At 45.7% G+C, this 27,647-nt stretch overlaps 1 protein-coding gene across 9 annotated transcripts in view; it reads right to left on the bottom strand.

The window, feature by feature from the left end:
• RYR3 (ryanodine receptor 3) overlaps positions 1-27,647 on the bottom strand; it is a 1,450,647-nt gene that overhangs the window by 726,643 nt on the left and 696,357 nt on the right. For all 9 annotated transcript variants that reach the window (XM_069208992.1, XM_069208994.1, XM_069208991.1 and 6 more), the window contains 3 exons: positions 23,630-23,733; positions 5,809-5,944; positions 5,461-5,641 (listed from right to left, as the gene is read on the bottom strand). In XM_069208992.1, the coding sequence (XP_069065093.1) occupies positions 5,461-5,641; positions 5,809-5,944; positions 23,630-23,733 (421 nt within the window). The remainder of the gene's footprint in view (positions 1-5,460; positions 5,642-5,808; positions 5,945-23,629; positions 23,734-27,647) is intronic.

Genomic DNA, 27,647 nt, shown 5'->3' on the forward strand with positions numbered 1-27,647 from the left:
GCTTCGGAAGATCTACAAATGGATCCCCACTGAAAGCAGCACGGTCACCCAAGCCCTTGTAAGAAACAAATTGGACTACGGCAATGCCCTCTATGCAGGAACCACGGCCAAGCTCCAGAAAAGACTGCAATGCATACAGAACGCCTCCGCAAGCCTCATCCTGGACATCCCCTGCCACTGCCACATCAGAGCCCACCTGAGAGACTTACACTAGCTCCTTGTCAACAAGAAACTCACGTTCAGACTCCTCACCCACGCTCACAAGGCACTGCACAACACCGGACCAGAATACCTCAACAGTGGGCTCTCCTTCTACACCCCAACCCGACAGCTTCGTTCCGCCGACCTTGCCCTCGCCACCGTCCCACGCATCCACAGAACGACCGCCGGTGGCAGACCATTCTCCCACCTCGCCACCAAGATGTGGAACAGTCTTCCCACCGACCTGCGTCAGACACAGGACCTACTTACCTTCAGGAGACATCTTAAGGCATGGCTGTTCGAGCAGTAAAAGCCCCCCCCGCCCCTCAGCGCCTTCAGACCCTCACAGGTGAGTAGTCGACTGTCACCTTACTTTTTTCTGTGATGCTCCATTTGTCTGTGTAACCCATTTGTATTTAGTGCCGATTTTGGTGGATAAGGTAGTTGAGTCTATGGAGACAGAGCATTTTCCTCAGAATCACCAACTTTGTTAAGTACGGAAGCAGATATAGAAATTATGTCTTATGCAAATACTCCTGAAGCGAATACTCCTTTAACATTACAATACTGGTTGTTGCAGGACATATAAAACATGTTGTGCACCAGTGAATTCATTTCAGCTTATATTTTCCTTTTCGCTAAATGTTCTGTTTTGATATTCTGGGTCTTATTTAGAGTTTTCAAATGGGGACCATCTGCAAAATAGTGATGAGTGTCCTATCTGCCCTATTTAGAGTGCACAGAGGGCCTGCAAGCTCTAAATAGGGTGGATGGGACAGGATGGGTGAACATCCACCAGTTTTTTGACAGATGTCCAGCATCCAAATAGGGCTAAATTTAGGCTCCTAAATTTGGGATTTACAGCTCGTTTCTAGCAAGTACAAAGAGGTCTCTGGAACACAGAAATACCTACCCCTGTTGGTTTATTTTGGTTTGCATCCTGTTTTTGGAAGGTAGTTAAACTTCAAATTCACTGAAGCAAATCACATAGCTGCCGCTCCATGAGGAAAGGGCCTTGGTGGGAAGGTAAAGTGGACTGTACTATCAGGAGTTACTCAAACAGTCCAATGAAATTTAAAGGCTGATAAGGATGGCTGAGTCAGTAACAGTTGGCATACAAGTGAATCTGTTGCACTGTTTTGCTAGCCTCTGAGAAGCACCATTCTGTCAAGGAGCATGTCTAATTTACTAGTCCTCTTTTATCTTAGGTGCGAGAGATCTTTATGAAGAGCCACCAGACTGAACATAAATGCACATTGAAAATGTCTCACTGCTGGTAGCATTTCAACTTTAGCAGGAAGCAGGCATTTATCAGGAAGGCCCATGAAGACTAACACTTCTAACGTCCACTTCTCTCCTAAAAAGCAGCCGCACATGTATGATGGGTTGGTACCCTTGCCTCAAGCCCGAGGGTCATGCAGACTTTCTGTGCCAAAACATTGCACCATTTTTGATTCAATTTAAAGTCTTTATTCAGTTTATACACATAACACACCATAAAAGAGCATCAATGCATTACATCACAAAACAGCATTTTATTTTACTAATTAGCTATACAAAACTAATTGATTAAGTATTAGCCTATATGTTCAAAACAAATTCTCTAAAAAATAAGAGACACAATGGGCAACAATATAAAAGACATTACAGCAGAGCAAACTTGGGCAACCACTAAGGTACATACGTATAATAAAAATGGCACCCAAAAATCATAACAATTCCTATTTACAAACAATGGCTTGATAAGAAGGTACCTTAAATTCATATAAAACGTGCAAAAAGTAAAAAAAAACAAAAAAGAAAAAGTGCAAGGTGCTTGTTTCGATTGCCCATCACATTGGCAATTCGGTCTATTCTTACTCCTCTGACCCATTTTGGGAAATGCAACCGTGTACGAACAGTACCCAAATAAAATTGGGTCGGAATATGTAATTGTTGAATATTAGTAACTATGAGGAGATAGTTTTGTATTTATTCATTTACATACAAAAGAGAGGGTGTTAGACAGTGGAAAAAATGGTGCTCAAAGACCCAGTCGGCACACGTAAAATTGCACAAATGTCAGTAAAGCGGTGCTCTCATAAGGGAAACACCCTCATCCCTAAACCTGAAAAAAACATATTGATCAGACAATATAATAACATCAGAGACACTTGCTCAAACAAATAATAATTCTTATTTTTTTGTAATTAATATTACAGTGTGTATATATATATATATATATATATATATATATATATATATACATACATACATACACACACACATATATATATCCTTCTTCACTCCTTTGACATAACAGGAGAACCAGGACACCTCCGATGTTAGAAAACCAATTTATTACAGCAAAAGATCCAACGCGTTTCGGCACCAGCCTTTATCACGGATAGATTGTTGCTATAGTGCTACAAATAAATAGCCCACATTTGTCATGAACATAAAAGACGGACAAGACACCAAATAACACACCATTGAAGTTACAAAACGGCGGCCATCTTGAAATGTTCAATTTTGTCATAAATAAGCAATAATTTATGTAACAGTCCTCTGCCTGTGGATTTTTAAATAACATATTAAATAAATTCATCACTGATATTCATCGAAGTATTGGGTAGGCATCAGATAAAAGCTTTATGAAAAAATACACATAAAAACTCTCCATTTCATTGAGTTATATACACATGTTTTCTAACTATGTCTGAGATATTCCTATCAGACTTAATAATGCCCAAGTGGGTATGCTTATTCAAAAAAGATCTTAAGAAAAGGGAATTCCAGTTCTTTATAAATCGACTCCTAATTCTTCTGATGTCCTTTCAAAATTCTCACTCCTATACTTACATATCAGATTAGTAACACCAAAAAAGTGAACATACAAACTTCTTTGTTATGCAAAAAAAGACTAACTATAAAAACCCAGAACATCTCAACCACAAACACCCATGGCAGGCATAAATTTACATAAATATAATAAATACCTTAATGTCATAAATACTACAAAATATTACTCACCTAAAAAAGGCCACCGTATTCCCCCAAAATACTGAAAGTGAATAATAATTATCCCAGATGGATACTTAACTCCTCACTAGACTTCAACCCCACAGGTTCCAATGTTTCAAAGTCTATTATGTATTTTGATTCCATAATAAGTAATAGTCGCTCTCTATTACCGCCCCTTTTACTTGTCAACACCTGGTCAATAACTACAAACTTCAACAGATTCTCATTACCAAAATGTTGGTTAAAGAAATGTCTAGCTACCGGATAGTTTCTGTCATAGTTCTTGATAGCTCGTCTGTGCTCAAGAACTCTCTTCTTTGCACTGTGAATCGTGCTTCCCACATACAACTTATCGCATGGACAAATCAAGCAGTACACACAGTATTTATTATATTTATGTAAATTTATGCCTGCCATGGGTGTTAGTGGTTGAGATGTTGTGGGTTTTTATAGTTAGTCTTTTTTTGCATAACAAAGAAGTTTGTATGTTCACTGTTTTGGTGTTACTAATCTGATATGTAAGTATATGAGTGAGAATTTTGAAAGGACGTCAGAAGAAATAGGAGTCCTTTTATAAAGAACTGGAATTCCCTTTTCTTAAGATTTTTTTGAATACGCATACCCACTTGGGCATTATTAAGTCTGATAGGAAAATCTCACACATAGTTAGAAAACATGTGTATATAACTCAATGAAATAGAGAGTATTTATATGTATTTTTTGCATAAAGCTTTTATCTGATGCCTCCCAAATACTTCGATGAATATCAGTGATGAATTTATTTAATATTTTATTTAAAAATCCACAGGCAGAGGACTGTTACATAAATTATTGCTTATTTATGACAAAATTGAACATTTCAAGATGGCCGCCGTTTTGTAACTTCAATGGTGTGTTATTTGGTGTCTTGTCCATCTTTTATGTTCATGACAAATGTGGGCTATTTATTTGTAGCACTATAGCAACAATCTATCCGGGATAAAGGCTGGTGCCGAAACGCGTTGGATCTTTTGCTATAACAAATTGGTTTTCTCACATCGGAGGTGTCCTGGTTCTCCTGTTATGTCAAAGGAGTGAAGAAGGATATTTTGGGCGTCTCAGAGCCTATCCAGGACCGCTGTGCTAAGCTCCCGCATTCCGGGACTAGTGTTGTGTGATATATATATATATATATATATATATATACATATTTTTTTGATTAAATAAAGATAAACCATCAAAGTCCAAGAACACAATGTCATGAAGAAACTCCGATCACTGACGCACAGAAAGAGAGACGTCTCCGTTCTTCCGTGTTGTTCACCAGTTTGTAGTTTATTTATTTCAAGCCAAATTCTTGCTCTCTTCTATGTATGCAGATGTTGAATTTCAGATGTACCTCAGCTTCTGTGTATACAGATGTTGAATTTCAAATGTGCCACAGCCAACACGTGTTTTGTTTTAGGGAATAACCCAATGACTCACGACCGGTATTCGCGGCATAACTTTTCACCACTTGATACTGCTTCTACACTTATCAGCTACAAGTATCATCATAGAATGTTGGGTTGATCTGGTATTCCTGTTTGGAAGTTTTGACAGCTAATACAGCGTGAGGTAATTTGTTGAAGCTCGTCCAATATGACGTTTAAACTCAGTAAGCAGATTCTTAGGTTATTCCCTGAAATAAATAAACTACAAACTGGTGAACCACACGGAAGAACTGAGACGACTTTCTCCATGACATTGTGTTCTTGGACTTTGATGGTTTATCTTTATTTGATCAAAATATATATATAGACTATAATATTAATTACGAAAAATAAGAATTATTATTTGTTTGAGCAAGTGCCTCTGATGTTATTATATTGTATTTATTCATGTTGTAGAGCACATAGGAAACTTCAGATGGTTTAGTTAGTACTTTCGAAGTTCTCAGCTGCTCTCTAGTGTCAATAAGAAGCAACTTTAATTAATTCTTGGAGTAATATATATTAACCCAGGATTGTCCAATAAAACTGGGTCATTAAATCTCCCTAGCAGGTCTCTAATGTGAAAAAGTCTGTGGACCACTTAAAAGGATGATTAAAAAATATACACATGCCGTATTATTTAGCACCATATTTATCAATGAGGGTCTCTGATGTAAATGTGCCTGGAAGGTTCATACACAGTATGGTATGCCTAGGAAGCCCACCAGGAGGGAGGGTACAGTCCTCATAAGGGGAGACCTCAAGTGGAAGCACAGACAGAGCACGCACAGCCATGAACACTTACATGTCCCTCTTGAAGCCTTGCGAGGGGAGGTCCAGGGCTGGGTTCTCGGAGATGCTGATGGCTTCTTGCATAGCAGCCAGCAAGCCATTCCCTCCTTCACCTCGGAGTGACGGGCCGAAGCACTCGGGGCGACGGATCAGCAGTTTCACTACGACACTGGCATTCTCTTCAACGCTCTCACCTGCAGAGAAGCTGTGTTAGAGGTGCTTTGCAGAAACTCACATCTACGCCAAATGAAGCCAAAGTGAACTATTTATACACCGCCTTGAAGCTCAGATGCATAGCCAGAAGCATCTCAGGTGCGCCATCTTAGTGCACCTTCGCCTGCAGCACCTGGGCAATACTTACAGTTCACAAAGACGGCAAACCGCAGGAAGGACAGGTAACGCTCCCCTTCGATGGGATTCCAGCCAATGTCAGGATATCCTTTAGCAATCAGCATCAGGCAGCTCTGCAGTCCGCAGCCCGCCAGGTAGGTCACCACCTGTCCGAGACAACCAATCAAAACCGCAAGGGTCAACATCGAATCGTGTGAGAAAATGAAGGGCGAGACAAGTCACTGGCTGTTGTTACAAGTAGTGTTATTGTTGCACGTACAGAATGTGGGTTCTTCGTCGATGTGCTGATTAACCTCTCTCCCCTTCTAACACTGCCAGAATAGGCCATATGTCAAACCGAGTAGGCACTCGTTTCACTTTTGAGCCTGACCTGCACCTGGTACGTTGTGTGCTCTCTCCCAGTCAACTGCTTTCAGCCCAACCCCACAGGATCTAATGCGTGATGCAGAAACTGAGTATTCACCTGGACATCTCTGCAAATGAACCTGCTTGATTTTTTTGGGGGGGCTCATTAGTGCAAAGTTGTAGAGGGTGTTAATGCCGCACCTCTGAAGTAAACGTCACTGGAGTCCAGCTTCCCCAGCGGGTGCAAAATGAATTCTATTGGTAATTGTATTTATATAGCGCTTACTACCCCTGAGGTGTTGAAGAGCTTTTCATCATGTAGAACGCTACTCCGAACCCAAAGTGGATTACTGCTCGACTAGTATAGGAACTATAAGTTGTTAATTGGAGCGGTGCACATATGAGTCTGTTAGTTAGATTGGACAGGATAAAGGAGGGAGAGAGGAGGGAAGAATCCAGAAAGCGTTACTTGGGAGATCATCGTAGTAAAATGAAGTTTAGGTTGAGTCAAAGGAGCGATAGAGGAGGGAAGAGTCTAGAAATGGTTATTTGGGAGATCATATAATAAAATGAGGTTTGGGATGAGTCAGAGGGTAGAGGATATATTGAAAGAGGCATATGAACGGACATTGAGTAGTGAACTAGAAAAAGTTGATTTTTGTTTTCTTTATTTCTTACAGTGGGAGTAAAGTAATGAATAAACAGATAATAACTACATAAAAAGGTATACATAAATATGGAAAATAATAAAAAGATATAAAATTGTATTATATAAAGTCCCATATGTGCATACAGAACAAGTTATTTATCTTTGGTAATGCCTTATGTGTATTCCTTACCTTAGAATATTCCCCAGGCATGTACTGGGTCTGGAAACATTTGGAGAGCAGTACTTCTGCATGACTTTAGGCGTTTTTAGAGCCAGGAGTGATGTGTGGGGTGCCTATATAGGTGCCACCCCAGCACCCTGATGTCAGTTTCTTTTGTGACTTTCCATGCCAGAAACACAGTGCCTCTTGGAACATTAACCTCTGGTGTGGATGTTTATGGCCCAGATAGTTATAAATCCTTAGTTCTAAAATCCAGTTGCAGAGAGGGGAGGATGAGAGGGTTGGTAAGGTATCTGCAGCTAGATAGAGGCTCCACAAGATAAGGCGCTTGCTCATTTGACAAAGACTACTATCCGCAGATACCTTACCACAGAATAGATACCCAAGCAATACCTCCCCGGAGGTGGGGATGCAATACGATTTATACTAAGAAGGCCTGAAGAACCGAATGGGCAAAATGCCCGTCTCCCTGGACCTGACTGTCTTGATAGTAGTGCTTCATAAACATGTGTAAAGAAGCCCACGTTCCAGGATAGGCACTCTGTGAGGTAATGCAGTAGTCACAGATTTGGCTATGGTAAAATGAGCACAAATATCCTCTGCATAGCAGATTTTGATGGAGAGAACTATCCACTGAGAGATGGTCCTCTTCTGCACCACCTTCCCGTTCTTGGCTCAGACATACCCAACTAAGAGTTGATCGTCTAAGAGTTGATCGGAACTCACAAGTGCAATTAAAGTAGAATGACTGCTCATTTTGGGTCCAGTTGATGGAGTCTCACCTCTTCTTTAGAAGGGTAAGGAGCAGCGTAAAAGGTAAGCAGAGTGATGGATTGGCCTAAATGAAAAGGGGTAGCCATGTTTGGTAAAAAAAAAAAAAGATACCCTAGTTCAAAGAACCAATTTCTCAGGAAAGAAAATGAGGTATAGAAGATGCGCAGAGAGTGCCAGTAGCTCACTGACCCTCCGGGCAGATGTTAACACCAGTAGGAAGGCTGTTTTCATGGTGAGAAGTCTGAGTGGGCAGTTGTGGAGTTGCTCAAAGTGAGAGCATATAAGAAAAGTAAGAACCGGATTGAGGTCCTGCTAGTGGACATTTTTTGGAGACCTTTTAAAAAGCTATGTACCATAAGGGATTTGAAAAGGGATGGCTGTGAGAAAGTAGCCTCTTTCTAGCCTTGTTACCCCCACTTTTGGCCTGTTTGTGAGTGTATGTCAGGGTGTTTTCACTGTCTCACTGGGATCCTGCTAGCCAGGGCCCAGTGCTCATAGTGAAAACCCTATGTTTTCAGTATGTTTGTTATGTGTCACTGGGACCCTGCTAGTCAGGACCCCAGTGCTCATAAGGTTGTGGCCTATATGTATGTGTTCCCTGTGTGGTGCCTAACTGTTTCACTGAGGCTCTGCTAATCAGAACCTCAGTGGTTATGCTCTCTCATTTCTTTCAAATTGTCACTAACAGGCTAGTGACCAATTTTACCAATTTACATTGGCTTACTGGAACACCCTTATAATTCCCTAGTATATGGTACTGAGGTACCCAGGGTATTGGGGTTCCAGGAGATCCCTATGGGCTGCAGCATTTCTTTTGCCACCCATAGGGAGCTCTGACAATTCTTACACAGGCCTGCCACTGCAGCCTGAGTGAAATAACGTCCACGTTATTTCACAGCCATTTTACACTGCACTTAAGTAACTTATAAGTCACCTATATGTCTAACCTTTACCTGGTAAAGGTTAGGTGCAAAGTTACTTAGTGTGAGGGCACCCTGGCACTAGCCAAGGTGCCCCCACATTGTTCAGGGCCAATTCCCCGGACTTTGTGAGTGCGGGGACACCATTACACGCGTGCACTACATATAGGTCACTACCTATATGTAGCTTCACAATGGTAACTCCGAATATGGCCATGTAACATGTCTATGATCATGGAATTGCCCCCTCTATGCCATCCTGGCATAGTTGGCACAATCCCATGATCCCAGTGGTCTGTAGCACAGACCCTGGTACTGCCAAACTGCCTTTCCTGGGGTTTCACTGCAGCTGCTGCTGCTGCCAACCCCTCAGACAGGCATCTGCCCTCCTGGGGTCCAGCCAGGCCTGGCCCAGGATGGCACAGCAAAGAACTTCCTCTTGGAAAATGGTGTGAAGGCAGGGGAGGAGTAGCCTCCCCCAGCCTCTGGAAATGCTTTCTTGGGCACAGATGTGCCCAATTCTGCATAAGCCAGTCTACACCGGTTCAGGGGACCCCTTAGCCCTGCTCTGACGCGAAACTGGACAAAGGAAAGGGGAGTGACCACTCCCCTGACCTGCACCTCCCCTGGGAGGTGTCCAGAGCTCCTCCAGTGTGGTCCAGACCTCTGCCATCTTGGAAACAGAGGTGCTGCTGGCACACTGGACTGCTCTGAGTGGCCAGTGCCACCAGGTGACTTCAGAGACTCCTTCTGATAGGCTCTTTCAGGTGTTGCTAGCCTATCCTCTCTCCTAGGTAGCCAAACCCTCTTTTCTGGCTATTTAGGGTCTCTGTCTCTGGGGAAACTTTAGATAACGAATGCAAGAGCTCATCCGAGTTCCTCTGCATCTCTCTCTTCACCTTCTGCCAAGGAATCGACTGCTGACCGCGCTGGAAGCCTGCAAAACTGCAACATAGTAGCAAAGACGACTACTGCAACTCTGTAACGCTGATCCTGCCGCCTTCTCGACTGTTTTCCTGGTGGTGCATGCTGTGGGGGTAGTCTGCCTCCTCTCTGCACTAGAAGCTCCGAAGAAATCTCCCGTGGGTCGACGGAATCGTCCCCCTGCAACCGCAGGCACCAAAGAACTGCATCACCGGTACCTTGGGTCTCCTCTCAGCACGACGAGCGAGGTCCCTTGAATCCAGCAACTCTGTCCAAGTGACTCCCACAGTCCAGTGACTTTTCAGTCCAAGTTTGGTGGAGGTAAGTCCTTGCCTCCCCACGCCAGACTGCATTGCTGGGAACCGCAACTTTTGCAGCTACTCCGGCCTCCGTGCACTTCCGGCGGAAATCCTTTGTGCACAGTCCAGCCTGGGTCCACGGCACTCTAACCAGCATTGCACGACCTCCTAAGTTGTTCTCCAGCGACGTGGGACTTCTTTGTGCGACTTCGGGTGAGCACCGTTTCACGCATCCTCGTAGTGCCTATTTCTGGCACTTCTCCGGGTGCTACCTGCTGCTGAGAGGGCTCCTTGTCTTGCTCGACGTCCCCTCTCTCTCCTGACGCACTTTGCGACATCCTGGTCCTTCCTGGGCCACAGCAGCATCCAAAAACGCTTACCGCACGATTTGCAGCTAGCAAGGCTTGTTGGCGGTCTTTCGGCGGGAAAACACTTCTGCACGACTCTCCACGGCGAGAGGGATCCGTCCACCAAAGGGGAAGTCTCTAGCCCTTTTCGTTCCTGCAGAAACCTCAGCTTCTTCTGTCCAGTAGAAGCTTCTTTGCACCCACAGCTGGCATTTCCTGGGCATCTGCCCATCTCCGACTTGCTTGTGACTTTTGGACTTGGTCCCCTTGTTCCACAGGTACCCTAGATTGGAAATCCATTGTTGTTGCATTGTTGGTTTGTGTCTTTCCTGCATTATTCCCCTATCACGACTTCTTTGTCCTTTGGGGAACTTTAGTGCACTTTGCACTCACTTTTCAGGGTCTTGGGGTGGGCTATTTTTCTAACCCTCACTATTTTCTAATAGTCCCAGCGACCCTCTACAAGGTCACATAGGTTTGGGGTCCATTCGTGGTTCGCATTCCACTTTTGGAGTATATGGTTTGTGTTGCCCCTATCCCTATGTGTCCCCATTGAATCCTATTGTAACTATACATTGTTTGCACTGTTTTCTAAGACTATTACTGCATATTTTGGTATTGTGTATATATATCTTGTGTATATTTCCTATCCTCTCACTGAGTTACACTCTGAGATACTTTGGCATATTGTCATAAAAATAAAGTACCTTTATTTTTAGTATAACTGTGTATTGTGTTTTCTTATGATATTGTGCATATGACACTAAGTGGTACTGTAGGAGCTTCACTCGTCTCCTAGTTCAGCCTAAGCTGCTCTGCTAAGCTACCATTATCTATCAGCCTATGCTGCTAGACACCCTATACACTAATAAGGGATAACTGGGCCTGGTGCAAGGTGCAAGTACCCCTTGGTACTCACTACAAGCCAGTCCAGCCTCCTACAATGGCTGATCTGGCAACTGTAACACGCAGATATTGCAGAAAGGTAACCTTTTAACATGCTCAGAGCAGAACCCTGCTGGGTCAAGGAAAGGATAAATAAGCAAACTTGACAAAGGGGTGCAAATAGAGGGACAACCTGCTTATCTGCACATCATGCCACACATTTACTCCAACAGCAGACACATACCATCTTGTTGGGGGATAGCGGGCTGCCATGACCTTGCGTCATCTCCCAGAGAAGGCTCATGAGCCACTTGGCACCAGCAACTGAGTTTGTTTGCTCTGGCACTCATAGTCTGTCAGGTGCTGAACCACTAGGTAAATGCCCTGCTGTTCCAGCCATGTCCAGAGGTACAAGGCCTCTTGACAGAGGGAGCACAACCCCACTCCGCCCTCTTTGCTGTAGCATCACATGGCGGTCGTGTTGTCCACTAACACCTGTACTAGCCTTCCCCTGATTGAAGGAAGAAATGCTTTCAATGCCAAACTGACCACCCGGAGCTCCAACAGATTGATTTGGAGTCCGGATTCCACCAGAGATTAGAGTCCTCTGATCTCCACCTCTCCTAGATGGCTGCTTCAGCCCAGGAGTGTTGCATTTGTCACTATGGTCAGCTCTGGTTGCGGAAGGGAGAGGGGTCTGATACTGACCCAATCGGAGTCTGTTAGCCACCACTGGTAATCTTTGCAGTTACCCCTGAGATCTGGATCATGTCATAAGATATCCTTGATGAGAGGTCCACTGGGACATCAGGTCCTACTGCAGATCCTGCATATGCAAACGGGCATGTGTTACAAGCAAAATGCAGAAGGCCATGAGGCCCAATAACCTCAAAGTAATTCTCACTGAAATCCAGGATAGAAGCTGAAATATCGGTATTATGGCCTGAATATTCTGGACTCAACGTTCAGAAAATAAACCCTAAACTGCAGTGCCCAGACCAGCTCTATTGGAAAGGAGCATCTGAAAGCGAGTCAGGTGTGAGTTCGGCATGTTGATAGTAAACCCCAGCAAATGCAGAAGGCTCGCCGTAGTTGGTACAATCCAAGGGACAAGATGGCGATCGTGTAGCACGGCCAATCAGACCCTCCTCTCCCACCGTGACTGATCTCTGATTTGGCATGATCCCCCCGGCTTCGGTGGATAGAGAATGTTCATCCAGTGCCACAGTGGTGTTTCTTTGAACACGCTAAAGATACCACAAATTAGAGTGGAGCTGTGCTTGTTGTTTACATGGCCACTGAAGCCTTTCCAAACACGCTCAAACTACCCGCTGGCTCTACTAAAATACTGACATTTACAGCACCACAGCCGCGATCTCTATGGGCTATAATTTACCTGCGAGCTTCCAGGCAGAGGTCTAATCTTGGTCCAGGAGTGTAGTTTCAGATGGCACCAAAATCGAAGTGTGTGAAGGCTATAAAGTCAGTGAAGATGACGCAGCCCTGTGCCTGTGATGCCCCTCCCTGACCCCCCAGGGGAAGTGGGATTGGAAGGGCAGAACAATGGAGAAGTGGCAACAGCACTAGGAAGCCTGTTGAAAAAAGTTAACTGGATCAAACGCCGACTGGATCTAGACATTTTTCCACAGCAGTACCTCTGCGCATCGGTAGAGGGAATCGAGCGACTCGGCTGCAACGTCATCCCCGGACACGACGTCAGCAGAGTCCATATATTCCCTCCTCCGATGCGCTGATGTCAGTTTCTTCGGTGACTAGAAGTCGCAGGGCCACAGAGAAACTGGCATTGAAATAGTGTTTATGCTAACCAGGAAGGAAAGGACATGTCCTGAGAGGTACAATAACAAGAAAACATTTGAGATCACCCAAAGCGAGACTGAAGAGTACAGAGTGCGCAAGAGGGGAGGATGGGTGGGTCAATAAGGAATCTGCGGCTAGTCTGTGTCTCTACCAGATAAGGTATTACCGAAGGTAAGAAACTTACCCATCTGATAGAGACAACTAGCCACAGATTATATATTTTAGAATTACATACCCAAGCAATCCCAATCCAGGAGGAGGGTTGCGAATGGATCTCACCAGTCTCGCAAAGAACACCCTGGCAACTCGGAGGAATAATCAGGCAGGAGACAGATAGGGCGAGAAGATAACATAAGTTACTCATATGAAGAAATGACCCGCATGTCAAAATGGGATATGCTAAGTCAGGACTGGAAATGAAGGAACCACCAGGGATGTGCAGCAGTCACGCTAAATGGGAGTCAAAGCTGCGAAGAAACAGCAGCGTGAGAAAAAAAAGTAAACATGTCTATGGACCACAAGAGATAGACACATAAAACACATTTTGAATAAAACGTGAAAAGGAGTCAAAGAGACAAAAAAGAAAAATATTAGAATGACTAGAGTAACCGTCCAAAGGAAAACTGCTTCGCAGTAGAATGAGGTAGTACCCCAGCAGAGTTAATATGGAAAAAACACACACAAGCCAAGGTGGAGGCCGCGATTTACCAAAGGAACGGGGGGACACTCAAGTGTACCAGACGAGCTAGTAATGGTTGCCCCTCCCAGGGAAAAAAGTTCCAGACCTGAACGGGTTAATAGAGAGGAAAGGACCAGATCGGTCCAGCGCGAACAAGTGCAGAGTGAAAGTACATGATAACAAAGTAGGGTATCACAGAAGGACCAAAAAGCAGAACCCTTAAAGTAGAAACGGAAGACAAGTGTAAAGGAACTTGAGATCCTCATGTAAACCTAAGACATATAATGACCCTGAGAAAAGAAATGAAGGGGAAAAGGAACCCTTATTAACGAAACAGCCATGAAGAATAAGAAATGCGGCCATGAGTGGGAACCGAAGGCGGAATAATTATCCGCTCACAAAGGGGCGACAGAACTGTGCAACACAGCAGTGCAGAACAGGTCGACAGGAACATGACAGGAGAATGAACTAGCCATGGCAACCCGAGAGGAAGATGATGGTAGGAAAGTAACAACGAAAAAAGGAAACATGTCAACAGACAGCCTCTAAAAACAGCCTCACCACTAAGTGCGAGGGTGTCTGACTGTGTCCATGAGGGCACGGGATTCCGGGGGGTGCACCGTTAGTTGGAAGCCCAGGAAGAAACCGTAGAAATATGAAATGTGTAAAAGGAAATACCTAATGTATAGAAAAAAGACAGTACCATCCCTTAGCCATAAAAGATGCAATGCTCGGGAAGGAACCGTGGGAAACAGTGCCCGTAGAAATGAACAGGCAGACAAGAGTCACATGTGGAGGGAATAGCCTCCGAAGGTGTGCACAGGAGGGGCCGAACGACCTGCCGTGATCCAGCACAACCTGTGACAACGGAGGGAATACAGACAACAGTAATAAAGAGCTAGCATGCCTACCAAGCAATCAGAGAGGATAACGAAAGAAAGGAGGAAGTACACCGAGAAATCTGTAGGAAAGCATTCACAACCCAGGGTTGTAAGCGCTACCATAGCGCTCTTGTTGGAGTGAGAGTGTACGGTAAAGCATGGCGCTAGAATAAACATACACAATAATAATGGATTCCCCTGTACAGGCAAGAAGCTGAAAAGGTACATCCTCTGGTAGAGGTGGTACTGCGACAGTACCCACTACATCCTGCTGGAAAGGAAGAAAGAGACCGTGAACAACATCACGGGGGACTTCAGCCCCAGGAATGTCTCGAAAGGAACATACAAGTTAATATAGGTGGGTTTGATCCGAAAAGGAATAGAGGGAAATAACGGGAATTGAAGAAAGGACTTTCAGATGGAGAGTCTGTACCCTTAATGTCTTTCTTTCTTTTTTTTTTATAAAAACAAACACAAGGCAAGTGACCTCCCGCCACCCTTTAAGACAGAGTGGGAACCTGCAACAAGCACCAATATGGGTCTTGCAAGCAGAGGAAAACAAGGTCTAATACGGAACCCATGGAAGAATCGGAAACAAACAAAAAAACCTGTAGAAGAAAATAGGGAGGTAACACAAAAGGCCGTAATCATAAATAGTACATAAATCTATCCTTACTTGGTAAGAAGAGGGAGGAAAAAAGCAGCACATAGCTTACACCCAAAAACTCGAGGGAGCAAATGTCAAACACAATCTCCATACCAATAGAGACCACATGCAAGCCGTCTAGGATAAACTAAAAAAGATGCTAATGTTGTTGGAAAGCACAACAAAAGAGAACCACTAACTGTGGTATAAAAAGACCAAGATTAGGCGGAGATGATCTGCGACTGGTGATGGTCAAATGATAAATCGGGCACATGGCCAAGCCTCAGAAGCAGAGCTGCTGCTCTACATGGCGATACACAGCCGAAATGTAAACGAATTTGAGAGAGTGGGAACTCTCGATGAAAGTACTGTTAACATAGATTTGGAACGACAGTACAACTATGCCTGAAAGGACGCAGAGCACCAATAATGCATCAGTGCAACAAAATCCAACCTGGATAAAAGCTTCTGCGCAGTAACAGGATAGTTCAGAAGCCAGAGAGCTGCAACAAATGCAAGAAAACACGTAACAGTGAAGAGTGGGTGCGAAACAGAACCCACATCTGGTAGAAACTTGGCAAATCAAGAGACTTGCAATGGAGTAAGCGAGTGGAGAAGAGGAGGGTACATCAGTCGCCACTATGAGAATCCCTAAAACGGCGCAAGGCCGAATCTCCATGCACCCCAAAAAGAGACTTGCCATCAAATTGCAAATCAAGGAGAGCATCCCACACAGGGGCTGAAAAAATTAGAAGGTGACAACCAAGCCCTGCGACGTATGGCAACAGATGCAGCCATGATCTGCCAACGGAATAGTTAGTATCAATTCCTGTGCGAACCGTGATCCGGGCAGCCTGCTAACCATCTCTGATCAAAGGCGTGAGGATAGTACGAACATCCTCAGGGAGCAATAGCAATAAACGCTCCACGGAGTCTCAGAGAGCATGGGAAAATCGAGCCAACACACAGGAAGTGTTGGTGGAACATAGGGCGGCACTGGAAGGGGCAAACATATGCCTGCCGGCAGCATCCAGATGACTAGACTCTTTGTGTGGCGGGAGAATGAGGAATCAGCTCCATGTCAAGAATGCCCAAAGCAGTTTGTACCACAAAATTCCAAGGAGTAGGGTGTGGCAAAGGCATGAAGGATCCTCTGGTGCCGGCTGATGCCTGTGTGATATAGAGCGGTCCACAGAAGGACCAGAGACAGGCTGATTCCAGACACAGAGAAGGATTTTGTAAAGAGACTTGCTAAAAGGCAGAATGGGTTCAGTGGCAGACTGATCCAGATTAAAATTAAAAAACGGATCCATAGATAATTGCACCATTGGGAGTTACAAGTGCAAAACAGCAGCCACCCGTCTTAACATGTCTGCCAAGGCAGTGCTGGCTTCAGTTGCCAATCCAGGGGACGAGAGTAAGCTGGACGCCGACGAGGAGTCTAGACCACTTGCAGTTGCTAAGTGAAGCATCTAATCAGAGGATGAACCCGGAAGGGGGTCTGTAAAAGGAACTTGAGGATGAACAGAAGGCTCGAAGGTGGTTCTAGCCCAGCAAAACATCCAGTTCGAATGGTGATGCTCCTGATGTCAACGTCGGCCGACGTTCAGTGGGGGAAGCCACCTCGGGAGTGGCGTTGTCTGACTCCGGGGAAACCAATATGGGAGTGTCAAGCAGAGTTGAATGGCCCAATGGCGCCGTGAGGGGCGGCGAGGCAACAGGATCAAGTGGAGGAGATGGAGGTCGTAAGAGGCCGTGCATCGGCACTGATCTGACTCAGGAGTCGGAGTCGAGAGGCTGAAGGGGCACTGAGGTTGACAGGAGGAGAGCTCGGGCAGAGATGCCAAAGAGCGTGATGGCATCCGGGAAGACTTACTTACAAACGCCGATAGGCCTCCAGATGTCAACGGAACCATCTGCGAACGATGAGGAAGAAGATGGACTCCAACACCGGAGGGAAGACGACTTGTCCGCCCGCGCTGCCAGGAGCTTCATATGATGCTCTCTTAAAGATTTGGGCTTCAAACGATGGCAGGCATCGCAGTCGTCGGCATCGTGATGAGAACCCAGACACCAGAAACACAGCAAATGGGGGTCCGGGACCGACATTGCCGGGTAAGGATCCACAGGGTTTACACAAAGAAGGCATATGCACAATTTTATTGTTTTTCAAAATTTTGAAGAAAAAATACCCGAAATATTGGGAATAAAAGGCCAAAGAGGGCCCAAGGTACCACTACACTAGATCCGCATTGCTGCGTGGAAAAGAAGAAACTGACATCAGCATATCAGAGTACGGAATTTATGGACTGCACTGGCGTCGTGTCCGGGGACGACGTTGCTGCGAAGTCACTCCAAGCCCTCTACTGGCACACAGAGGTACTGCTGCGGAAAAATGTCCGGATCCAGTCTGACACCTGGGGGAGAATTCCAAGATAAGGAAATTGCAGCTAGTTGTCTGTATCAGATAGTTCTCTAAAGGGTCTGACTGATAATCTGGGCAAAGGTCAATGGCCAGGGGGTATTGCTCACTCTCAGCCTCCTCCTCAAAGTGACTCTGAAGTTGGGGAGTATTTTTTTTCGCTTTCAGACCAGTCAGACTGGTCTGATAGAGATATAGAGTCTGTGGAGGAAGTTCGCTCCAGGGTATATAAGGGGAGTGTCTCTGGCAGCCTGAGTAATCTGTCTGACGAGGGGGAGACTTTGGTCTCAGAGAATGAGGGCACGGAAACAGCTGGATCATGCACAGTCAAGAAAAAGAAGTTGCAGCGCCAATTGCAAAGTACCAACATGGTTCATGCAGGTGATGGTTTGAGATGGGACTATTCAGCCAACACTCCCCTCGAAGGTAACTCGTCAGATAATACGGGGTTGAGGTCACCTGGGCAGCCTGATGGGGCTACTTTGGAAGTGATTTATCAAGGGATCATGGCATATCAAGAGGAAATCAGAGCAGATAGTTACAAAGACCAGGTGGCCAATAGGAAACTTCAAAAGGCTATCCATAGGGTTGCAAGGACTTGTGCCAAATTTTCTCAAAGAGTCGCTGAGGTGTAGACGGAGTAGCTACCAGCAGACCAAAAAGAATGAGGCAGTTGAAGCTCAAATGATAGACACTCACTGGAAGCTGGAGGAATTTGAGAATAGGATGCAGCGCAATAATCTGAGGGTACTTGGGGTTCTCATGATGGTCAGAGAGCAAACTAAAGGGGTTTGGAGTCTGCGACTGCTGAGGGTGGAGGATTGAGGGGTGGAGAAGGACTGTCCAGACTTCTGGCTGCCTGTCCCACATGGTCTATGGGAACCGAGCCCCATGCCACAAAAAGGATTGCAAAACTTTCTGGCTCAGGCCTCTTGTAAGACCATGGGCAGCACCTGAGCAACTGAGTCCCAGACTGTGTAGTCATAAGGGTGGGAGTGGGTGTTTGTTTCTATTTTGTGATGGAATGTAGTATGAAAATGTGTGCGTGAAATATTGATGTGCTGGTGTGTGTGTTGTTTTGTTTTTGTGGAGTAGTGAAATTAGATACTGATGCAGTGAGTATGTGTGAAGGAGTTGGATGTAAAGTACAGTTGGTGAGTGGAAGTTGAATTGAAAAGGGGAGTGATGTGCGTTGGAAAAGAGTGTATGTAGTGTGTGAGAAGAGATGGAGCAGGGTTATGAGTTTTGTATTAGATTTGGTAGCAGGAAGTTATAGTATGTGTGGTGGGGTGAAGTGTAAGGATTGTTTGGTTGTGTGCTTTGATAAAAAGAGGATTGTGTTGGTGGATGATATGCAAGAGGATTGACTATAGGGTTGTTGGTAATGGAATGAGGTCTGTTAGGAGGAAGTAGAAGGTAGAGCTAGTGCTCCGTACATGCAGGGAGTATGTGTCTGAAGGGATTAAGGGTATGCATATTGTGGGTTAGCGTTGTTGTTGGTGGAGTTGATAGTCATATAGGACAGAGTGGTGGCTTGTGGGAAAGGGAAGGAACCATTGTGTAGCAGAAGGGTATACATATGTGGTTGTGGGGTTTTGTATTGCTTGTTGAGACACTGAAATCTGGCTAGAGTTTGTTTGCGGTAGATGAGTAGTGTGCATTTGCTGAGACAGTGTGTTGATGGCTTAAGGTGGTGGCTGGTAAATGGAAAAAGGGGCAGCATCTCGGGCCCTAGGTCTGACCTGGCCCAAACAGGCGTGAATGAGAATTCTTGCCCAGGCACTGACCATCTCTGAGTAGTGAGGGATTAACTGGGGCATCAGTATGATTCACATGGTAATTCCGCATCCCCTCTGCAGTTTCCTCCTGCGATTGTGGCTGCTTTCTCTGGCAACTTCACCAAAGTCATAAGTCTTGGTGGGCTGGTAACAGGGTTTCTGGCCCCATCGTGAATTACAGCCCTCTCAGAAAGGCTTCCGAGTTCCCCTAATGTTTTATGGAAAAGTATTGCTCTGCTTCCTAAATGGTACCTCTTTCCATGAATGAAAGGTGCACAGCTTTTATTCTTGAAAGCTGTTGGGACCAAATATTTCAAAGTACCTTTGACTGCCACTCAGTGACAGTAATTTAGTAATTTATTATGACCAAAAAGTAACAGAACCAGCCTGCGCAGAAGCACTACCTAATATGTGCAGCAATGCATGTTATGTCTCTTGAGGTGGTCATCAAGAAAAAAAATGGCAAACCCTTAGAGCAACATATATAGAAAGAACAAGGCTTATTTTTCGGGCTTTGTGCTCACTGCCGCCTGCACACATCCAAAGACTTCACAAAATGAATATGTGAAGCAACAGCCATGCACAATAACGTGTTTTTGTCATGTATTGCAACATTTGACTGAACGCTCTCAAACTTCAAAACATTCCAAGCATGTGATCTGCATCACACTGCGGTTTCACTGCTTTGTGGTTCTACGTCATGTATGACACCTTTAACCAGCATGGCCTTTTTAAAAACAGCCCTTTTAATGTTGGGGCTCCAGGATGGAAAGTGCTGTTGGCAAAAACAGAGTGTTCATGTAGCCCCATGTCATATGTGACACCTTTAGTTTTTTTTTAGCACATCATGTTCAGTGACTTGTGGGTCTGTCCTTTAACACTGCACTTATGAGGTCAAGAATCATAGCTCGCAATAATTTTAAAAGAAGAAGCCAAGCAAGTGGACACATTTCCTATCAAACATTTGCACAGAAAGTGACCTCACTGGTTTTCTGCCAAAACTGTCCTTACTTAATGGAGGTTTAAGAGTGAATGTTCAGAAGATGCGTGCAGTGGGCGTGCCATTGGTGTGTGTCAGACTGTACCCCACCTGCGCCAAGCATCTGAACCCCTCGTCCTACTATCTACCTCACCCCCGTTGCTACTCCACTGCGATCATCTGCACCATGACAACAGTCACATCTCATAGCACTGCTGCCACGACTCGCCATCCAACTCTGAAGGTGGGTTCTTCTGCACTACCAGCCATTTCACATTCAACCTCTTACATCCATCTCACTCCTCCCTGCACCTGGCACACTCAACATACATGACCACACACACCTAACCCCCACTATACCACATCCCTCCCTGTCCTGCATACTCCTTAACACTTGCTCCCTCACTAAACACGCCACCGAAATTTGGGATCTGCAACACAACCACTCATCTGACCTGCTCTTGCCAACTAAAATTTGTTTGACTCCCTCGTGTGCAAGATGGACAGAGCAAACAGACCCTCTGTGGAATCGCTATCATCTTCAAAGAATCCATACAATTTTTAACACATCTCCGAAAGCACACCAGCAACATGGAACACTTGACCTTGAAACTCCTCATCACTGCCAACTATATCCAGAGTGTCAGCCCTCATCTGCTGTCCAACTTCGGCAGCACCGTTGCGGATTTCAGCGCCCAGCTGATCCTCTACTCCAGTGCCTTCCTCCTCCTTGGTGACCGCAATTACCATCGGAGGACCTCAGTGATCCCAACATGACCAATGTTCTCGAGGACTTGTCCAACCTTTGACTCACTTGGCAAGTGGAAGGCCCCAAGCTCCACCAGAATAACCACCTTTACAGGACCTTTGGATACAGCTGTCCTTATTCTTTAGAAACAAGATCACCAGCAACTATGAAAAACAAATGGACCCCTCTTTCCCATCTCTACCTATGCCCAGAGGACCACTCTGGCCACTTGACCCATCTACACCATTCAGGAAACCACAACATCCATGCAGTCCATACACTCTGGACCACCATCAGACTCCTGCCATCACCACGTCTTCATCAAATGACTGGACCCCATCAGCACAGCCCTCACTCCAATCCTGAATAATTTAATAATCACAGCCACCTACACAGACACTTGGGAACACCTTCCCCTCCTCATGAAACCTTCTGCAGACCTGAAGAAGCTGGCCAACTACAGTTGTACCCTTGAAACCCTAGTTACCAAACGTTATGGAAAAGTCATGGAAAAGATGTTAAACAAATGCATAACCACCCACCTCACCTCATCCTACTGGATTTTTTCACAGCCTTTAACACTGTCCCTCACCCCATCCTTATCTCATGACTGCACAAAGCCAGCATTCAAGTACCAGCTCTTTGATGAATTTGCTCCACCTTCCTGAAGGCCGCACCCAGTCAGACAGCCTGGGCTTCTTCATCTCAGATGTCTCCAAACTCATCAGCTAAGTACCATAAGAATCCTCACTCAGAAAAACTCTGTTCAATGCATATATGGTCCCACTGGTCAGCATCATCCATGCCCAGATAATCAACTCATATCCTTTGCTGAAAACAGCCAGCTCATACTCTCCCTTTCCGACAAGGCACCAAGATAACAAACAATTGCCTCAAGTTCAACACAGACAAGAGAGTAGTAATCTTTGTCCAAAAAACATCACTCTGGGACTCAACCTGATGGTCTTCCGAAATCAGCCCCTCACCCCCAGCAACGCACGCAAATAACTTCAGAATAGTAATCAACAAATAACTCACCATGACTGGCCAAGTGATTGCATTCTCCATCTTCTGCTTACACAAACTCTAAATGCTCAATAAGATCTTCAAATGGCTCCTCACCTACACTTGCAGAGCCATCACCTAAGGGTTCATCACCAGCAAGCTGAACTACGGCAACAAACTTTCTGTAGGAATCAATGCTCACCTGACCAGAACACTCCAGACCATACAAAATTCAGTGGTCAAATTCACCCTCAACCTCCCCACCCCACACTCACATCATCTCTGACCTCAAAGTATTTCACTGACTCCCAATCCAGAAATGAGCACTCTTCAAACTACTTACATACATATACAAAGCCTTACACAACATTGGCCCCATGGACCTCAACAACCGCATAAACCTCCACATACTTTGGTCAGTTGGGCTCCTCCTCGCACACCCCCAACCCTGCAGATGCAGAATCAGATCCAGTAGTTGTGGCTTCTCCTACTTCGCTCATAAAGCCTGCAAAGGACTGTACCTGCATATCACAGCCTCCTCCTCAGTTCTTGAATTCCACAAGAAATCGAAGACCTAGCTCTTCACCTTGCACTGACCCAGGCTGGGCCTATACAGCTTCTGCTCAGTGTTTAGGGTGAGGTGTGCACTATACAAACACACATAACATAACAAAGTTCCACTTGCTGGAAATCACAATTAGCTGATTAGCTAAGGGTGTTACAGATAATAGAGGCTCATGTTGAAAAGTTCTAAACAATGTCGAATATATATTCAAGGTTACTACAATCTTGAGATATGTGTGACCGGCAGGCGACAGAATCACATTTAAATTGTGATTTCATTTTCCCTAGAGCACTCAGACCAGCTGAATTAATAGTTAAAAATTACCATTTTCTGAGCTTCAACATGTTTTTTGATTCTGGGGTGAAATCCCTAGATAACTGTTGGCTGCCAGGAGTCCGGCTTACATAAGGAAAGCTTGTTTCAAGAATGGCATTGCCATTCCATTATTCCTTATATTTAGGAACTTGCTTGCCATCACTGAAGCTTTCCTGGGTCACAGTTGCACACCCACAGCTTCTGCTTACTATGCAGTCCACGTTTTAGTCTATGGGGAGAGATGCTAATTAGAGCGGAGTTCAGCAACCCAACCCACAAATTAGTAAAATTTGGCTGGGGGTTCAGACTGCACACAACTAACACCCATGGGGTGTAATCACAGATTACGAATTGAATTGGAGATTATTTGCAGATGTGTTGGTCATTCTGTAACATCGACGGGGCCACTCGGAATAAAAAGCGGAAGGTGGCAATATTGGGTGTAGGAGAGTAAGGAGCATGTTTACTTTGTGTTGCCTAAAAAACGGAAAAAGGTAAGCCAGTTAAAGTAATGAGAAAACGTACGAATGAAAGCAGCAAGGAAGCAGAGTGAACTGTTGCATGCTGGGGACCCTCGCTGCACTACAGCCACAAGAGTCAGTGTGCCCACCGAGTCCACAGTTAAACAGGTCGTTTTCCTTCCTGCCTGGAGTGCGGAAAATGTTTCTTACCTTCTCCAGGTCTGGCTCCTCCAAGGACAGCGCCAGCTCGTTGTTGTCCATCACAGATGAGGCAGCGACATCCAGTGGCGTGGACCCCCTCATGGATGGAGAGGCTGCAGGAGAAGGAGCGACGTGTCAAGTGTGTATGGCGGGAGTACACACGTCAAAGCAGCAGAGGGCAGCAGACAAACACAAATGAAATCAATGAGCTGTCACAGAGATAATGGAACCGTCTCTTAGCTTCTTTAGCTTCATAATAACGTTAGTTAATATTATGTAACTCGTGGGTGCCCAGTTTATCAACATCAAAGTGTGAAAGCCTCACTCTGCCCTAAACGTATATCGGGGACCAGTTCTATCAGCAAGGGTAACAGTAAGAGCACTCGGTTCTACCAGCAAGCGTAAATGAAACGGGACCGGTTCTATCAGAAAAGGTAACAGTAACAGCACCCGTTTCTACCAGCAAGTGTGACTGAACAGGGACCGGTTCTATCATCAAGTGTAACTGAACAGGGACCGGTTCCACCAGCAGCAAATGTAACTGTAACAGGGACCAGTTCTACCAGCAAGTGAAACTCAACAGGGACCAGTTCTACTTGCAAGTGTAACTCAACAGGGACCAGTTCTACTAGCGGCAAGTGTACCAGTAACAGGGACCAGCTCTACCAGCAAGTGAAACTGACCAGGGATTGGTTCTACCAGCGGCAAGTGTAACTGAACAGGGAACGGTTCTACTAGCGGAAAGTGTTACTGAACAAGGACCGGTTCCACCAGCAGCAAGTGTAACTGTAACAGGGACTGGCTCTACCAGCAGCAAGTGTAGGTGAATAGGGACTGGTTCTACCAGCAGCAAGTGTAACTGAACAGGGACCGGTTCCACCAGCAGCAAATGTAACTGTAATAGGGACCAGTTCTACCAGCAAGTGTAACTGAACAGGGACCGGTTCAACCAGCAGCAAGTGTAGCTGAACAGGGACCAGTTCTAACAGCAAGTGTAACTGAACAGGGACCGGTTCTACTAGCAGCAAGTGTAACAGGGACCGGTTCTACCAGCGGCAAGTGTAACTGAACAGGGACCGGTTCTACCAGCAGCAAGTTCAACAGTAACAGGGACCAGTTCTACCAGCAAGTGAAACTGAACAGGGCCCGGTTCTACCAGCTGCAAGTGTAACAGTAACAGGGACCAGCTCTACCAGCAAGTGTAATTGAACAGGGACTGGTTCCACCAGCGGCAAGTGTAACTGAACAGGGACCGGTTCTACCAGCGGCAAGTGTAACTGAACAGGGACCGGTTCTACCAGCGGCAAGTGTAACTGAACAGGGACCGGTTCTACCAGCGGCAAGTGTTACTGAACAGGGACCAGTTCTACTAGCGGCAAGTGTTACTGAACAGGGTCCGGTTCTACTAGCGGCAAGTGTTACTGAACAGGGACCGGTTCCACCAGCAGCAAGTGTAACAGGGACCGGTTCTACCAGCAGCAAATGTAACTGTAATAGGGACCAGTTCTACCATCAAGTGTAACTGAACAGGGACCGGTTCTACCAGCAGCAAGTTTAACTGAACAGGGACCGGTTCTACCAGCGGTAAGTGTAACAGTAACAGGGACCAGTTCTACCAGCAAGTGTAACTGAACAGGGACCAGTTCTACCAGCGGCAAGTGTAACAGTAACAGGGACCAGTTCTACCAGCAAGTGTAACTGAACAGGGACCGGTTCTACCAGCAGCAAGTGTAGCTGAACAGGGACCGGTTCTACCAGCAGCAAGTGTAACTGTAACAGGGACCAGTTCTACCAGCAAGTGCAACTGAACAGGGACTGGTTCTACTAGCAGCAAGTGTAACTGAACAGGGACCGGTTCTACCAGCAGCAAGGTTAACAGTAACAGGGACAAGTTCTACCAGCAAGTGTAACTGAACAGGGGCCGGTTCTACCAGCTGCAAGTGTAACAGTAACAGGGACCAGTTCTACCAGCAAGTGTAACTGAACAGGGACTGGTTCCACCAGCAGCAAATGTAACTGTAACAGGGACCAGTTCTACCAGCAAGTGTTACTGAACAGGGACAAGTTCTACCAGCAGCAAGTGTAACTGTACAGGGCCCGGTTCTACCAGCAAGTGTAACTGAACAGGGAGCGGTTCCACCAGCAAGTGTAACTGAACAGGGACCGGTTCTACCAGCAACTGTAACTGTAACTGGGTACCGGTTCTACCAACAAGTGCAGCTGTAACAGGGACCGGTTCTGCCAGCAAGTGTAACTGTAACCGAGACCGGTCTACCAGCAAGTGTAACTGAGAAAGGGACCAGTTATACCAGCACGTGTAAATGTAACAGGTACCGGTTCTACCACCAAGTGTAACTGAACGGGTACCGGTTCTACCACCAAGTCTAACTGATCAGGAACCGGTTCTACTAGCAGCAAGTGTAACTGTAACAGGGACCAGTTCCACCAGCAAGTGTAACTGAACAGGGACCAGTTCTACCAGCATGTGTAAATGAACTGGGACCGCTTCTACCAGCAAGGGTAACTGTAACAGGGACTGGTTCTACCAGCAGCAAGTGTAACTGTACAGGGCCCGCTTCTACCAGCAAGTGTAACTGTAAGAGGGACCGGTTCGACCAGCAGCAAGTGTAACTTTACAGGGCCCGCTTCGACCGGCAAGTGTAACTGTAAGAGGGACCGGTTCGACCAGCAAGTGTAACTGTAACCGGTACTGGTCTACCAGCAAGCATAACTGAGAAAGGGAACAGTTATACCAGCAAGTGTAAAAGTAACAGGAACTGGTTCAACCAGCGAGTGTAACTGAACAGGGACCGGTTCCACAAGCAAGTGTAACTGAGAAAGGGACCAGATATACCAGCAAGTGTAAATGTAACAGGTACCGGTTCTACCACCAAGTGTAACTGAACGGGTACCGGTTCTACCACCAAGTCTAACTGAACAGGAACCGGTTCTACTAGCAGCAAGTGTAACTGTAACAGGGACCGGTTCTGCCAGCAAGTGTAACTGTAACCGAGACCGGTCTACCAGCAAGTGTAACTGAGAAAGGGACCAGTTATACCAGCACGTGTAAATGTAACAGGTACCGGTTCTACCACCAAGTGTAACTGAACGGGTACCGGTTCTACCACCAAGTCTAACTGAACAGGAACCGGTTCTACTAGCAGCAAGTGTAACTGTAACAGGGACCAGTTCCACCAGCAAGTGTAACTGAACAGGGACCAGTTCTACCAGCATGTGTAAATGAACTGGGACCGCTTCTACCAGCAAGGGTAACTGTAACAGGGACTGGTTCTACCAGCAGCAAGTGTAACTGTACAGGGCCCGCTTCTACCAGCAAGTGTAACTGTAAGAGGGACCGGTTCGACCAGCAAGTGTAACTGTAACCGGTACTGGTCTACCAGCAAGCATAACTGAGAAAGGGAACAGTTATACCAGCAAGTGTAAAAGTAACAGGAACTGGTTCTACCAGCGAGTGTAACTGAACAGGGACCGGTTCCACAAGCAAGTGTAACTGAGAAAGGGACCAGATATATCAGCAAGTGTAAATGTAACAGGTACCGTTCTACAAGTGTAACTAAACAGGTACTGGTTCTACCAGCAAGTGTAACTGAACAGGGACCGGTTCTACCAGCAAGTGTAACTGTAACCAGGACTGGTCTACCAGCAAGTGTAACTGAGAAAGGGACCAGTTATACCAGCAAGTGTAAATGTAACAGGTACCGGTTCTACCAGAAGTGTAACTGTAACAGGGACCGGTTCTACCAGCACGTGTAACTGTAACAGGTACTGGTTCTACCAGCAAGTGTAAGTGCACAGGGATCACGTCTACCGACAAGTGTAAATGTAACAGGGACCAGTTCTACCAGCAAGTCTAACTGAACAGGGCCCAGTTCTACAAGCAGCAAGTGTACCTGTAACAGGGACTAGTTCTACCAGCAAGTCTAACTGAACAGGGACCGTTTCTACCAGCAGCAAGTGTAACTGTAACAGGGACCAGTTGTACCACCAAATGTAACTGAACATTGAC

Source organism: Pleurodeles waltl, chromosome 9, assembly GCF_031143425.1.
Source record: "Pleurodeles waltl isolate 20211129_DDA chromosome 9, aPleWal1.hap1.20221129, whole genome shotgun sequence".
NCBI classification, from domain to species: Eukaryota; Metazoa; Chordata; class Amphibia; order Caudata; family Salamandridae; genus Pleurodeles; species Pleurodeles waltl.